The sequence below is a fragment of the Podarcis muralis genome, chromosome 7 (assembly GCF_964188315.1).
Source record: "Podarcis muralis chromosome 7, rPodMur119.hap1.1, whole genome shotgun sequence".
Lineage (NCBI taxonomy): Eukaryota > Metazoa > Chordata > Lepidosauria > Squamata > Lacertidae > Podarcis > Podarcis muralis.
The window spans coordinates 53,201,774-53,216,007 of record NC_135661.1 but is presented as its reverse complement, the minus strand read 5'-3'; the positions used below and the strand labels follow the sequence as shown (position 1 = coordinate 53,216,007).

General features: G+C 44.1%; 1 protein-coding gene across 1 annotated transcript in view; it reads left to right on the top strand.

The window, feature by feature from the left end:
* Positions 1-594: 594 nt before the first annotated feature.
* BBS2 (Bardet-Biedl syndrome 2) overlaps positions 595-14,234 on the top strand; it is a 21,524-nt gene continuing 7,884 nt past the window's right edge. The window contains exons 1-11 of the mRNA XM_028739509.2: positions 595-831; positions 2,562-2,789; positions 3,565-3,690; positions 4,740-4,802; positions 5,638-5,715; positions 7,101-7,205; positions 8,099-8,185; positions 8,867-9,002; positions 9,793-9,932; positions 11,728-11,875; positions 12,980-13,151. Coding sequence (XP_028595342.2) covers positions 715-831; positions 2,562-2,789; positions 3,565-3,690; positions 4,740-4,802; positions 5,638-5,715; positions 7,101-7,205; positions 8,099-8,185; positions 8,867-9,002; positions 9,793-9,932; positions 11,728-11,875; positions 12,980-13,151 — 1,400 coding nt within the window. The 5' untranslated portion in view covers positions 595-714. The remainder of the gene's footprint in view (positions 832-2,561; positions 2,790-3,564; positions 3,691-4,739; positions 4,803-5,637; positions 5,716-7,100; positions 7,206-8,098; positions 8,186-8,866; positions 9,003-9,792; positions 9,933-11,727; positions 11,876-12,979; positions 13,152-14,234) is intronic.

Here is a 14,234-nt window from a genome sequence, read left to right as displayed (position 1 = left end):
ACTTCTTGCTCGGCTTTTAAACTATAAAGTCCTAAACGCTTCTAACTTCCATTACAGGAAAGTTGCTCTACCCCCGCCCACAGCCCGTTCCCCGATTATTTTGGTTGCCCCTTTCTGAGGCTTTTCCAGCTCCACAATAACTAATAACTTTTTCTTTATTTTTTAAAAATATTTTTTATTAAAGCTTTCTTACAAAAATCCGCGCATTGTCTCTCTTTTTTCCAACTTGTGTTTTCTACAGATCAGCTACGTTTGTTCTGAGACAGTGTTGCATGCAGTATTAGGTTGGGAAGGAAAGGGGGACGGTGTGGGGATGGTGCATGTGGTGCGGCGGCAACGCTTCTATTTTTCTACTTAATGTACGTGTGGGGTTTGGTGGCAGCGTCACTTGTGAACAACATCCTTTTCGAGGCCGCAAACGATATTCCACATGCGATGACGCCATGGATTAGCATAAGGGTTTAGTGATCTCGGCAGGAGGAGCCCCACCTCCTCGCCCTTCTGCCCAGGCGCGCCCCCTCCCCACCCACGAGTCAGCTGGGCCTCGCCCACACCCTTCTCGCTCGCGGCGGCCGTTTCCATAGCAACGGCCCAACATGGCCGCCACGTCGACGTCGTGACGCTACGGCCAAGCGCGACCGGGCCTGTCAGCGGCGGCGTTAGCGGCGGTCCCTCTTCTTGTCTGGCTCGGCTCGGCCTTCCTTCGCTGCCGCCATGCTGGTGCCCGTCTTCACGCTCAAGCTGAACCACAAGATCCTGCCGCGCATGGTGGCGGTGGGCAAGTACGACGGCACCCACCCATGTCTGACGGCGGCCACGCAGGCCGGCAAGGTAACGCGAGGACCGGCGCCCCCCGCCTGGTGGGGGTTCGGGCTGCGGGGCTTAACTTACCCCGGCCGAGGCTCCTCTGCCTGCTCCTCCGTTTCGGATGGCCCCTTTCCTTTGGAAAGCCTGTGAAGTGGGCGCATATTCTGCAAAAACGCCCCCTTCCCCCCGCCCCGCGGCTGTTTCACAGAAGAAAATGCAAAGCGTGTACTTGATATATATGTATCCTGTGTGTGCAGTTTCGAGGAATGCAAGGCAGAATGCAATTCCTCCCTTCCATTTTCCTGCTGCAACAGCCCTGTGAGGTGGCCGTGGGCAGGACTTGGGCCAGAGGCAGAAGTCATGAGCCTCACGCCGCAGGATGAGCAAGCAGGGCTGGCTTATCCGTTTTCAAGTGGGGGGGGGGGTAGCTTTAAGGTCATGGAATTTAGAGTCCCTGGGCTTCCAGGCAAGTGTTTATTAAGGAATCGGTGCTCCTTAAGCATACCTTTCTATATTTATTTTATAGTGTCCACAAAGGAACATGGGACGCAGTCTTATGTGAGTCAGACCTTTTGTGTCCATCTAACTCAGTCGTGTATCTGCTGAGTGGCAGTCACTCTCGGTTTCTGGCAGAAGTGTTCCTTTTCCCTACCTATAGATGCCTGGGGTTGAATCTGGGCTTTTTTGCATGCATGTCAGGTAGATGTTTTACCACTGAATTATGTTCCTTCCCAAAACATCCTTGTCATTCCCCCCTCCCCCGCAACCCTCAAATTATTTTGGGTTTATCCTTTCTGAACAAAATCCAGTGAGGAAAAAGACCTGTTGCCAGCATCCCATTTGTAAGTCTCAACAACCTGTTGTATGCTATTACGCCCCTGTTCTGGAAGTGCTGTGAAATCACTAACAGCAGTCTCTGCCAGTGATCAGAATGTCAAGTGAGAGAATTGAAACTGTTTCTCCCCAGTCTTAGACCAGCACTGTATAACCACTACTCTACAGTGCCTTGACATCATGCCCTAGATCACTTAGGAATGCCATCTTTTTTAACAGCTACACGTTGTCAAAGTTTCTCTGGTGCTGCTATTTTTATTTACTCAGCAATCACCTGTGTGGCCCTGATTTAAAAACCAATGAGATCTTATGTTGTTTAGGTTAAAGATGCATCCCCAAAGCATAATTGCCAAGCACTTCAAAATGCACCTTAGCAGCTGTAATTTGCCAAATGTGTTAAGGCCATGTACTACTGTGCCTTGGTGTTCATGTACATTCATTTACAGAGATGTATGCTAGAGGTTGTGATCTTTCAGATATTGCTGAACTACAGCTTCCGTCCCAAACCATTGACCACACTGCTTGAGACTGATGGAGACTTAACAGCATCTGGAGGACCACGTGTTTCCTATCCCTGCCCCAGAGATGCTAGGAAGGGAGTTCAGTTTTGAAGAAGGAACTTTCTATTGGGGTTATTTCTGTCCCCAATGAAGTGATTCTATATGGTGTGGGTACCTCTGAGCACATTTAGAGTGCCTTATTTTTGCCATTAACTAATGATGTCTGTAAGCTGTTTCCAGTTTCCAGTTGCCTCATTTCCGTGCACGTGGGCTTCCCATCAGTGTATCTGCTTGGCATTTGTGGGAAACAGAATGTTGGACTAGATAGGCCTTTGGTCTGATCCAGAGAGGCTCTTCTTGCATCATGAAAAAACAACACCATTGTTTACTGTTTTCAAATTTCTGTCTCCCCACCCCCAGGTTTTTATTCACAATCCTCATGCACGTGGCCAGCGTATTGGTGCAAACCGTTTAGTGCCCAGTGCCCAGGATGCTGATATTTCTCTTCTGAACATTAATGAGGCAGTCAGCTGTTTAACTGCAGGACAGCTGAACCCCGACCTTGGCTGCGATTCCCTTCTCATTGGCACACGGACCAGTTTGCTGGCATATGATGTGCACAACAATGCTGACTTGTTTTATGCAGGGGTAAGTTAATTCCTCTTGTTTGTCCTTTTCCCCCCTGCCCTCCCGCCCTCAGTGTTTAAGCAGTTTGAATACTTGAATTTATTCGTAGAATGCAGTGGGACTGGACCAATGTTTTTCAAACTTAATCAGTCTTTGGGCTACACTTTGCACATTGACTTGTATGCTGAGAAACTCCAAATTGTTGTACCTCTTCCTCTGCCTGCTTCTTGCCTTTTGCTCTGCCCACCACTAGTACGTGGTCCCCAGAAATGTCCCCCTACCATTGATCTAAGGCATACATTCAAAGAAAACACTAGTCAGGCCTTTTGGGCCTCACTGCTGCTCTGTGTGAACTGAGCACACACCCAACACATCCAGTACACTCCCTGTAGTTGTACATTGAAAAATAATATTAGTCGCTGTGGGCATAAGGTTTTCAGGGAAGCGTGTCCGCTATTACTGATTGTCTGTTTTAGGAACCCTCTAAAAACTTCAAAGGGATCCCAGGAATCCTCTGAAACACAGTTTAAGTGGGATTGCTGTGCTGTTGCTCAAGTCAGAGAGTTTAAGCCTAAGAACATGAGCATGACATGGTCACTCACCGTTACTCTTAAGGCTGCGGTACCTAAAGATTCCCTTTTTACCATGTACCATTTAATATAACATAGATTTTACTGTTTTCTTTTGAAACCTGAAATTGGCTGGTTCTGAACATTCTCGTTTACATAATATGCTTCTCTGTGCATTGTCTGCAGAGGGGGCAGAGTTACTATATTTCAATATTTTTTCTTTGAAGGTACCTGATGGAGCAAACACGATAGTGCTTGGAACCTTAGGAGATATTTCTTCACCTCTTGCTATTATTGGTGGGAACTGTTCCTTGCAAGGCTTTAATCATGAAGGAAAAGACCTTTTCTGGACGGTGAGGGCAGTTTTATGTTTTTGGTATTGGACAATATTTATATTTCACTTAGTGCAGCACAGCATCCAGTGTGGCCAAACCAGTCACACTACCCTAAAACCGCCTCTGGTGGAACTGAAGGCCTCTCTGAGGGGGAGTGGCCTTAGCCCATCTGAGCCCAGTCAGTAAGAGAACCTGTGCACGGAGATGGCAGCTCCTTTCCATTAGCAGCTGCTTTTCCAGCCCATTGGGGCTTTTCACCAGCCTCTCCCCCCAAGTGGCCCACTCTCCCTTATTATGCATCTTAGCTACTTTCACCTGGCCAAGTAGAGCAAGGGTAAGCAAACTTTTTCAGCAGGGGGCCAGTCCACTGTCCCTCAGACCTTGTGGGGGGGGCGGACTATATTCTGAAAAAAATTAATGAATGAATTCCTATGCCCCACAAATAACCCAGAGATGCATTTTAAATAAAAGCACACATTCTACTCATGTAAAAATACGCTGATTCCTGGACCATCTGCGGGTTGGATTTAGAAGGCGATTGGGCCAGATCCGTCCCCCGGGCCTTAGTTTGCCTACCCATGAAGTAGAGACACTGACAGTGGGCTCTTTATACTCTTTCCACCCCCTCCCAAGAATAGCTACTGGAGACTACTGGAAACTTCACCATGCATCTTAGTGCTCATGAAAATTAGCTGGCTGAAATGTTGAAGAGGGGAACCTTCACAGAGTCTCTGTGGCTGTTAATCTGTGTGTGTGTGTGTGAGAGAGAGAGAGAGAGAGAGAGAGAGGGAGAGGAAAGAAGAAGGGGTTTGTGGAGATTAAATACCTCTTTTGTCTGTATCTTGCAGTGTGTAGCTGTGTATAATAAAGGGAAGCTCTGCCTATAGCCCTTTTGGGAAGGAAGACTTTGCCTATACTTGTGCTGTGCAGAGACACTGTTGCTGGATGCTCAATCCTTACTAAGTCCAAGATACTAGCTAGCAACATTTAAAATGTACTGTTAATACAAGAATTAGTGTGAGGCTAAATAAGTAGAGACACTGCCATTTTAAAATTTTTGATTATAGGTCACTGGTGACAATGTCCGCTCCCTGGCATTGTGTGACTTCGATGGTGATGGAAAGAAAGAGGTAAGTGGTTTTGTTTTGTTTTGTGTGTGTGTGTTGCAGGAACTTGCTTATATCTTTTCTTGAAGTACCAGATTTTGCATCCATGGCCCTTGCTTTATATGACCTGCTGAGGCGCCCCTAGTGGGAATGTTTTGAACTGTGTGTCGCAACAACTTTCCCAGCCTATCCCCTTCCCAGGGCAGGAATGCAAGCAGACTTGCTGGAAGAGCCATGCGTGTGAGGGCAGAGCACCCCACTGATCTCTCCCTAGGCAAAGGGAGTGTATCCTTGTAATCTAAAGCCACATTTTTCATGCACTAAGTTATACTTATTCCTTTGCTGTGCAGTTTGGTAGTTAGAACTGACATTCCTGATCTGACATGTATTTTAATAATTGGTTGTAATACTTAAGGTTCAGGGTCGGTGAAGAACTCTGTCCAGAAATTGGTTCCTTAAATACCTTAAGTCTGGTCATGAGTTACTTTGCACTGCATTTTCATTCATGGATGTAATGAACCTCATGTTGAGCTGACCACTTCCAGCAGTTGCTGCAACCAAGATCAGGGATATATTTCAGAGCCTAAGTGTTTTAAGAAGTTGCTGAAGCTATGATCTAGAAGATACCAGCTCACATATTACATTAGCTATGTGAGTAGACGGTCCTTTTGAGTAAAATAGAGTAAAAATGTGAGTAAAATGAGGTAGCACACACAGGCTCTTAAAGTTGCAGAGAAAGTGGGCTCAGATTTCTGGACTTGGGTTTCTAAGACTGGGTTGGTTTGCCAGGGAGACTGGTTCTTGTGGGCATGTGATACCATGTATTAAATGTTTGTTGTTCTTTTGTTTGTTTGTTTAGCTGCTCGTTGGATCTGAGGATTTTGACATTAGGGTTTTTAAAGAAGATGAGATTGTGACAGAAATGTCAGAGACTGAGGTAAAGGGAAATAGTAAATTGGAAAAAAAATGTGCCAAAGGATTTAATATGAATAGGAAGATAAGAGAAATATGTGAATATGGTATTACAAGATGGCCACACAATTTTTGACTCTAGAACAGTTTCTTCAAACAGATGAGAAGTGTTTTAAGATTCTTATTTTATTTATTACTTCCATGGTAATCATTCCTGCCCCAACAGGCTCCTTTGATGCTAGCTCCTTCAGGTAGTTGCTTTGCCTGAGGTCTTATTTGAGGAAAGTAATAAGGGATTTGGGGTGGAAATTCCCATCATTACTTCGATTGGTTCCCTCTCCCAAGGTTGGTAACAAAGTGGGAAACTAGCCTGATCTGAGCTGGTATTACTTTGAGAGTTTGGATATGTAGCTTTCATCCTAGGAAGACATTGTACTACAAAGTGGCTTGATGCAATCTTGTCCTTTTTGGAGGAAGATTCACGGCTCTGTTCTTCTCACACCCCTTCCCCCAGGCAAGTCATTGCATCTCAGTTGGTAATCAGGATGGAGCAAGGGGCTGGATTTGACCCAGGAACCACTGGCAGCTGATCCTTATTCAATATGCCTTTTCTTTCAGAAGCAGCCCAAGTGGGTTGGCCCTCACCTTGGAGTCTGACTCAGATGATTCTAATACAACTGCTTTCGGTCAATTTAAAATGGGGATTGAAAAAAAGAACAAACTCAGCAGAGTACAAAACGGGTGGTCTAGTTTCAAGAACTAGTTTCATCAGACTTATGGCAAGAGCAGTCTGTCTCTTCCCCAGCAGCCAACTAGGCAGGGAGAAAGATGGAGGGAAGATTGAGAGAAAGGGAGGAGGAGGGGAGAGCAGGTGAGGAATGGAATGTCCCTGTCCACTTTTGGCTTGGGCCCTGCATACAGTTGGCATGTGGCCTCCAACACATTACATGGGGAGAAGCTGTGAATCTGTGGTAGAGCAACTGCTTTCCAAATAGAAGGTCCCAGGTTTGATTCCTGGCATTGCCAGGTAGTGATGGGAATGTCCCCTGCCTGAAATCCTGCAGAGCTTCTATCAGTCAGTGTAAACGCTGAGCTAGGTGGACCCAGGGGTTTGACTCACTATATGTTCCTACCTTTGAGGGCCTGTGGCTCTTGGCAGGAAAAGAAAAGGTTGCCCACCCTGGCAGAATTAGCCTTAGCAGAATGCATTTTGAATGTACTGTTGGCATTTGCAAACTGAATCTTGCTGTGATAGGCTTGTTGAAACAGCATAGTTAATGAATGTGAATAGCGCCAATATCCTACAAATTTAGCTGAAGGGTATCTGCTTGATAGAAGTGGTTTGGCTTTTCCAACTATTTACTGTTTTGCTGTAGCAGGTGTTGCTAAACTGTTCCCTTCTTTTCCCAGACTGTTACTGCGCTAACCCCGATGTGCAGCAGTCATTTCGGCTATGCCCTTTCTAATGGAACAGTTGGCATTTATAATCGGACAGCCCGCTACTGGAGAATTAAAGTTAGTATGATCACACTGAAAACAAGAAGGGGTAAAGTCAGAAATGGGGGGGGGGGCATTTGGGGGCATCCAGTTGCAATGAATGAATGCTATTGAGGCCTGCTTGTCAAGTTCATCATGAAAATGTTATGTTGGATTATAACATTTTTATTACAATCAAGTGGTATATAAATCTTGTGAAGTAACTAAACAAACCATCTAGCATATACAGTGGTACCTCTGGATGCGAACGAAATTCGTTCTGGAGCCCTGTTCGCATCCTGAAGCGAACACAACCCGTGTCTGCGTGGGTCGCAACTCGCCACTTCTGCACATGTGTGTGATGTCATTTTGAGCGTCTGTGCACACGAGTGGCGAAACCCGGAAGTAACGCATTCCATTACTTCCGGGTCGCCGCGGAGCCCTACCCGAAAACGCTCAACCCTAAGCTACTTCAACCTGAGCTATGACTGTACACATTAATAGTTTAGCTTTGCATATCTGTTAGTGTAACCACAGCAGTTCTGACTTACCCCACAGAGTTGCAGTAGGGATGAATGAAATGATGCATATGGAGCACTTGAACACTTGAGAAGTGCTATATAATTTATCAGTACATTTGTATAGTCCTTTCTGAATGTTCAAGGCACTTCATATATGTTATCTCAGTCATCCATGCATCAACTCTGTGGGGCAGGATAGTAGCATTCTGTCTGGTTGGTGGGGAGGAGAGCGCATGTGTGCTGCTTGTCTGGAGCTACCCAGTGAGCTTGTGGTAGTTGGTGAAATTTGAACCTAGGATTTCTTTTGGCCTTGGCTACATTAGCAGCTCCCCACCATTAGATGTGTGAAAAGCTTAAAGTTAGTCCCAGGAACTTGTTTGACTTAATAGTTTTATTTTCCCCTCCCTCCAGTCTAAAAATCAGGCAATGAGTATACATGCATATGATATCAACTCTGACGGGGTGTGTGAGCTGATCACTGGCTGGTCCAGCGGGAAGGTGAGCAACAGTTGTCATTTATGCAATTCTCCCTCCCTTTTACGAGTGTGATACTTCTTTCCAGCGAGATGTCACCAGGCCTTATCCAGAGACCACTACAAGATACTGCTGGCATTGTTTGGAATTTTGCAGCTAGATAAATCATCTCCTGCAGTTAGAATATGTAGTAGGCAAATCTTCATAGAATTTTTAAATGGATTTTTTCTTTTGGCTGCTTCCCCCCTACAAAAAAAGTAACTATTTTTTCTTTATTATGAAAAGAAAAGTTGTTGAAATGCATATGCAGAAGGGCAAATGACCCACAGGAGTGATTTTGATGTGAACTGATTTTGTACACCTAGAAACCCTGTTTTGTACACCTAGAAACCCTGTAAAACATGTAGTTTTGAACAGAAATTTCCCATTTTAAAAAAGCCTTTCCTCTATAACAATGTGAATTAGAGGTTTTTAAAAATGCATTAAAACTTGGGGTTCTCAGGCTCTTTATTACAGGCAATGTTTTGTGGTAGTCATGCAGCCTTGATATTAAGGATTTTAGGCTCTAGTCCTAAGCCTTAGAGCATCTCCCTGAAAGTAAGTCTCATTTATACCCGGTAGACTTACTTCTGGATAGAATTAACATGGTTAATTCACCCCCTCATTTTCTTTTAATCCTGACTTGGGGAATGCTTTGTGTTACAGGTTGATGCACGTAGTGACAGAACTGGAGAGGTCATCTTCAAGGATAATTTTGCTTCCTCAATTGCAGGAATTGTGCAGGGTGATTATCGAAAGGATGGCAATACAGAGTTAATCTGCTGTTCGGTTGATGGTGAAGGTAAGAGCATCAATCCCCTTTGCAGGTTTAAGGCCAATATGAGTTGAACTGTGTGATTGTTTGTATTAAGTTAGAAATGTTTTGTTGCTCCCAGAGCAACCAGATATGTTGTCTAGCCTGCCAAAACCGGCTTTCTAAGTCTTAGGGTATACAGAGGACTTGGGATGAAATTGGATAGAATTTACACTGGATCTTGCAGCATGCAGCTGTTTCATCCCTGTGTTTTCTGTGAGTCCTTGTGGAACATTGTGGAACACTGGTGCACAGCTGCAAGTTGGATGCACTTGCACTTAGCTCCCATTGAAATCAATGGGACAGATTAACTCACCATTAACTTTTCACATTGGTTCCTGTGACACCTAAATTTAGCTGACAGTCTGGTTGTGTTTATGCAGGCAAACATTCTACATAAGATACTTGGGGATACCACACAGTTGTATGTTATTTACTTTGATTCTGCTCTTTATCTGGAGTCTCTCAACTTTCTGCATGTGTGGGAGGGAGGCCTTGGACCAGGACTTGTCATACTGCAGAGTGAGTGTGGCAGTGGGCAGGAAGTTAATGGGTTGGAAATGAAGTCTGCAGCCTGCTACCTTTTTGGAACAGGGGTTTGCTTTATGATGGTGTTCTTTGGAATGATACATTGACTTTCATGAAGTCTGTGCTTCAAAAGGAGTTGTTTTAGTTTTCCTTTTTTTTCTAATGAGTTGTTCTTGTGTAGTGACAACTTTTCTCTGTCAAGAGCCCCTCTAAGTGGCCCGGCAAATATTTTTGCTTTGCTTTTGTGCAGTGCGAGGCTACCTGCCAGCTAGCCAAGAGATGAAGGGGAAACTGATGGACACCAGTGTGGACCAGGACCTGATTAGAGAGCTTAGTCAAAAGAAACAAAATCTCCTGCTTGAGTTAAGAAATTATGAAGAAAACACAAAGGTATTACTGAGTGAGTGGGAGGGTCTGATTCTGATCGCAGTTCAGAGTAAAACCTGACTATCTCTAGCACAAGCAGTTGGGTACAACTTAAAAGAGAACCGACTAATCATCTGCTGTATTCCAACATTAGAGACGACCCTGCCTCTTACTTTATTTAGATGTTCTTCCCGTTTTGTAGAGAGGGACTGGAGAATGAGTGATAAAACATCTAGAACAACTGATTAAATTTAGCTGATCAGGGAGGTGAATTAAGACCTCACAAGTCCAGTGCTAAACTGGGGTTAATAAGCAGTTTAAACTTGACTTAGCATTTCAATGCAGAGTAAAACATGGTCATATGTTTGGACAGAAACAAACTACAAACCCTCATTTGCACATAACGTTAAACTTGTGCTGTCCTTTGTTGTCTCCCCACAAAGTGGAGCAGGGTGGGCACAATTTGAGCAGTACATGTTCTGGGTAACCTATTGTTTGTTTTTGACTGTGGCTTACCACATGTGAACAGGGTTGTTGTCAAATAATAGAATGTTAGCACTATTTTCTTAGAAAGTAAAAAACAAAACAAAAAAACAAGAACAGAATTTGATGATTACATAAACAAAACCTGCCATATTCTAGAAAATGACAGTGCTCAGCGGCTCCCATAAATATTACAGAGCATTATTACAGGTCACATGGAGTCCTTCCTCTCCACCTCAAATGCAGCGAACACTATGATAGTAGTCCTGCCTTCCACACACACTGGGTGACCTGTGTCCTTGTAAAGGCTCTCATGTCCTTTTGCTTCATTCTTCCTCCTGAACTTTTCTGTGGTCTTGTCTCTATTCAGAGATACTTCAGTTATAGTCAGGTCAGAAGAAGAAGTTGGTTTTTATGGCTTAATGGGGAGAGGAGATGACAGAAGAAGCTCTCTGCTGACAGTTGCAGAACAGGAGTGCTTTCTCCTAGTGGAGAGTTGGGGGTGTGTGGAGAAGAGAGAGAGGATATCACTGACTGCCTGGGCCTGGGCATTCTTGCTGTTGCTGTCCAGTGACCACATGATGCACCTCATGATGCACCAGGAAACAGGCAGCTGCTTTCACAAGGGTATTTGTGACTTCATGGAGTACAGTGGTACCTCGGGATGCGAACGGGATCCGTTCCGGAGCCCCATTCGCATCCCGAAGCGAACGTAACCTGTGTCCGTGCGTCTGCGCATGCACGGGTCACGTTTCGGCGCTTCTGCGCATGCGCATGATGTCATTTTGATGGTCTGCACATGCGTGCGCCACGAAACCCGGAAGTAACGTGCTCCGTTACTTCTGGGTCGCCGCGGAGTGCAACCCGAATTTGCCTAACCTGAAGTGTATTCATGGTATGACTGTATTTGTCTGCAGTCAGATAAACAGGTGGTCAATTGACCAGTGTTCCAACACCAAAAAGAAATGTGGAATTTCTGGCCATCTAAACAAGGGTTGTTGATGCAGAACAGCAGATCAGAAGCAGCAACTTTTGGTAGTATTGACTGGGTTTACATTTCCTGGGTTCACATTTCCTGGGTTCACATTTCCTTTGGGGAACTTCAGAAGGCAGCTTTAATAACCATCCAACCCTGATGTCAGAGCTATATGCCTCAGTAAAAGAAATAGAAGCAAAGCTAAAATATTCTGTGAATACTAATGAAAGCTGTTGCAATTCAATGCCTTTCCAGGACACGTAATCCAGTTTTGGATGTGTTTTGTTTAATCACTTCTGAAATTACATTCGCAAATAATCCAGCTTTTGAAATGGTTGAATTTCGAATCATGTTTTACAGCAAGTGGAACTAAACACCCAAGTGAATGAGATGGATGGACAAAGGGGTGTGATTCCTGCAAACACTCAACTCCAAACAGCACTCTCGGTCAATCTGGGCTCAGATAGTGAATCTGCTCATGTTGAATTATGTATTTCCACGTCCAATGGTGAGAAAGGCTTAGTCCAAAAGCTTATTTCCATAGGTTAACCTATGCTTTCTAGCTCTTATTTCAGCTCTTTCCAGTCCTGAGGTGCATATTTCCTTCTGTTTGGATCATTTCTCAGATTGGCATGCAGGAGGCCTCCATGATACATGGAAGAGCAGCTTTTCAGCCTTTAAGCTTTCTCAGCTATCCATGCATGGAATATACATATATTTGGGCTACTTGGTCTGAAGAATGCTCACTATTTTAAGCTTTTAGCATCCTTTTGTGTTCAAAGATACAGGGTTCTGAAACATTATTACACTGAACTACTCTTTGGCAAGAAGCAAGATTGTTTGGGAGGCATCCCACGTTGCAAAGATATATGGTTAGCACTAGGCAGCATAAGGGGCATACATGGCATAAAAGGCACAAGGCTTACAAGGCATAAGGCATATATGCCATAAGATAAATGGCATAAATGGCATAAGGCATACGGCATAAGGCTTGGTATAGCCCTGCTTTTTTCTTTTCTCTGCAAATGTTTGGACAGCAGCACTCTAAAAAGGCAGAAGGTGACCCTGCTTCTCTTTTGGTTCCCTTTAATTGTTTCTGCCCTGTCCTAGAGAAGCTCGTTGGGCCTTGGGAGAGGAATGTTTAAAATCACTCAGCACTTTAAATAAATAGCTATTGCTGTTTTTCTGGTACTCACTGGAGAGTTTCAATGAATCTTAGATGCTGTGAATCGCACCCTGAAGGGGAGTGTGTTCATATGGTGTCTGTTTTATGAAGGTTAATAATATCTGGGTCATACACACCCTCATCACCTAAGCACTAGTATATTTATTGCAAGCCCAAAGATTGGAAGGTATTGGAGAAAGAAGAGAAAATAATTGGTAATTATGAAGGATTCCAATAACAGTGGCTCCTCCTATTGTACTTTTATAAGATTCCTTCATAGTTGTCAGTTACTGTATTGCTTTCATTGTCTTTAACTATGCAGCAGAGTTTGGCACAATATGGTGCACCATTAAATCTACATTTTAGTACCCTCCCCCCCCTTGCTTAATTTTGAAAGCCATGCCAAAGAAAAGCCACTTATTGGTCAGGTCTTTTCTCCTCTTTAAGACACAATCATCCGAGCGGTGCTGATCTTTGCTGAAGGAATATTTGAAGGTGAGAGTCATGTGATCCACCCTAGTCTTCAGAACCTCTCGAGCCGCATTAAAATTCCCCTCACCCCTCCCAAAGATGTTCCAGTGGAGCTGAACATCAAGGCCTTTGTCGGCTACAAGAATAGGTAAGGGTGATGCTGGCAGGTAGATACAAAAGAGGCTTTCTCTAGCTGTGTGTGTGTTTGACACATTTGCTTGAGCTGCCTGGTTACTGTCACTTTGATGGGGTGCATCTTCACTCATGCTCTCTGCTTGGGGAACAGTACAGTCTAAATCATGTGGGTTAATAGTCTTTGCTTAGTCCTTTGAGCCCACCAATACCAGCTTCAGCATTTTCAATTTATCTGCATATTTCAATGGGGAAGGTTTTGAACAATTATCAGTATGGAACTGGATTATGTATATTGGATCTGTTCATTCTTTTGGTGTTAAAGAAGTCAAAGCAACCTTTCCCCCTTTTGCAAAGTCATGCTCATGATCTTGTGGGATCTATTTGTTTGACAATTAGGATTCAAAGGAAGCTTTGGTCATGGCCTGCAGTAGTCTGAGAAGGCTTCTCTCCTGAACATCCTTGTGACTATCTCTCCCTTTGTCTGTCTTTTCCAAAATATTCTAAATTTGGTACCAACCCAAATGAAAGTTTTGGAAATAATGTGTGCATCAGTAAAATGCAGCACCCCATCCCCCCTCATTTGGATGCTCTGCCATAACAATCTCATATGAGATACTGACTTATCAGCATCTTTAACACAGAAGCAAATTGGCTCTAATCCTGCCTTCTTTGATACAGAGAAGTCAGATGTGTGAGGTATAACGCACTCTGTTCTGCTGCTGCTTTGCATTGCCTGGGTGTGGCTTGGGTTTTTAGTGCCAGGTCTATACAATCCTGACAGTACAGGAAGGAAATGGACATAATCACAATTAGGAAGCAGTAAGGATTATAGAAGTTGGAATCGGTTTGTGGGCACATGGGGAGAAGGAAGGGATAATGAGTTGTAAAGAGCAAAACAGAATTCTCTCTTTGACCAGTGAGAACCCCTGCTTGCCTCAGAATCTTGAACACATACTCCCATCACCCCTTAAAATATATCTGTGTATCCCTGAGGTCTAGAAGCTTGCTCTTTTTTTAAAAAAACAAAAGCTTAGGTGTCCAGGACTTTGATACATACTAGAGACTTTAGCAATAGTTTCTATTAAATCATTACTCT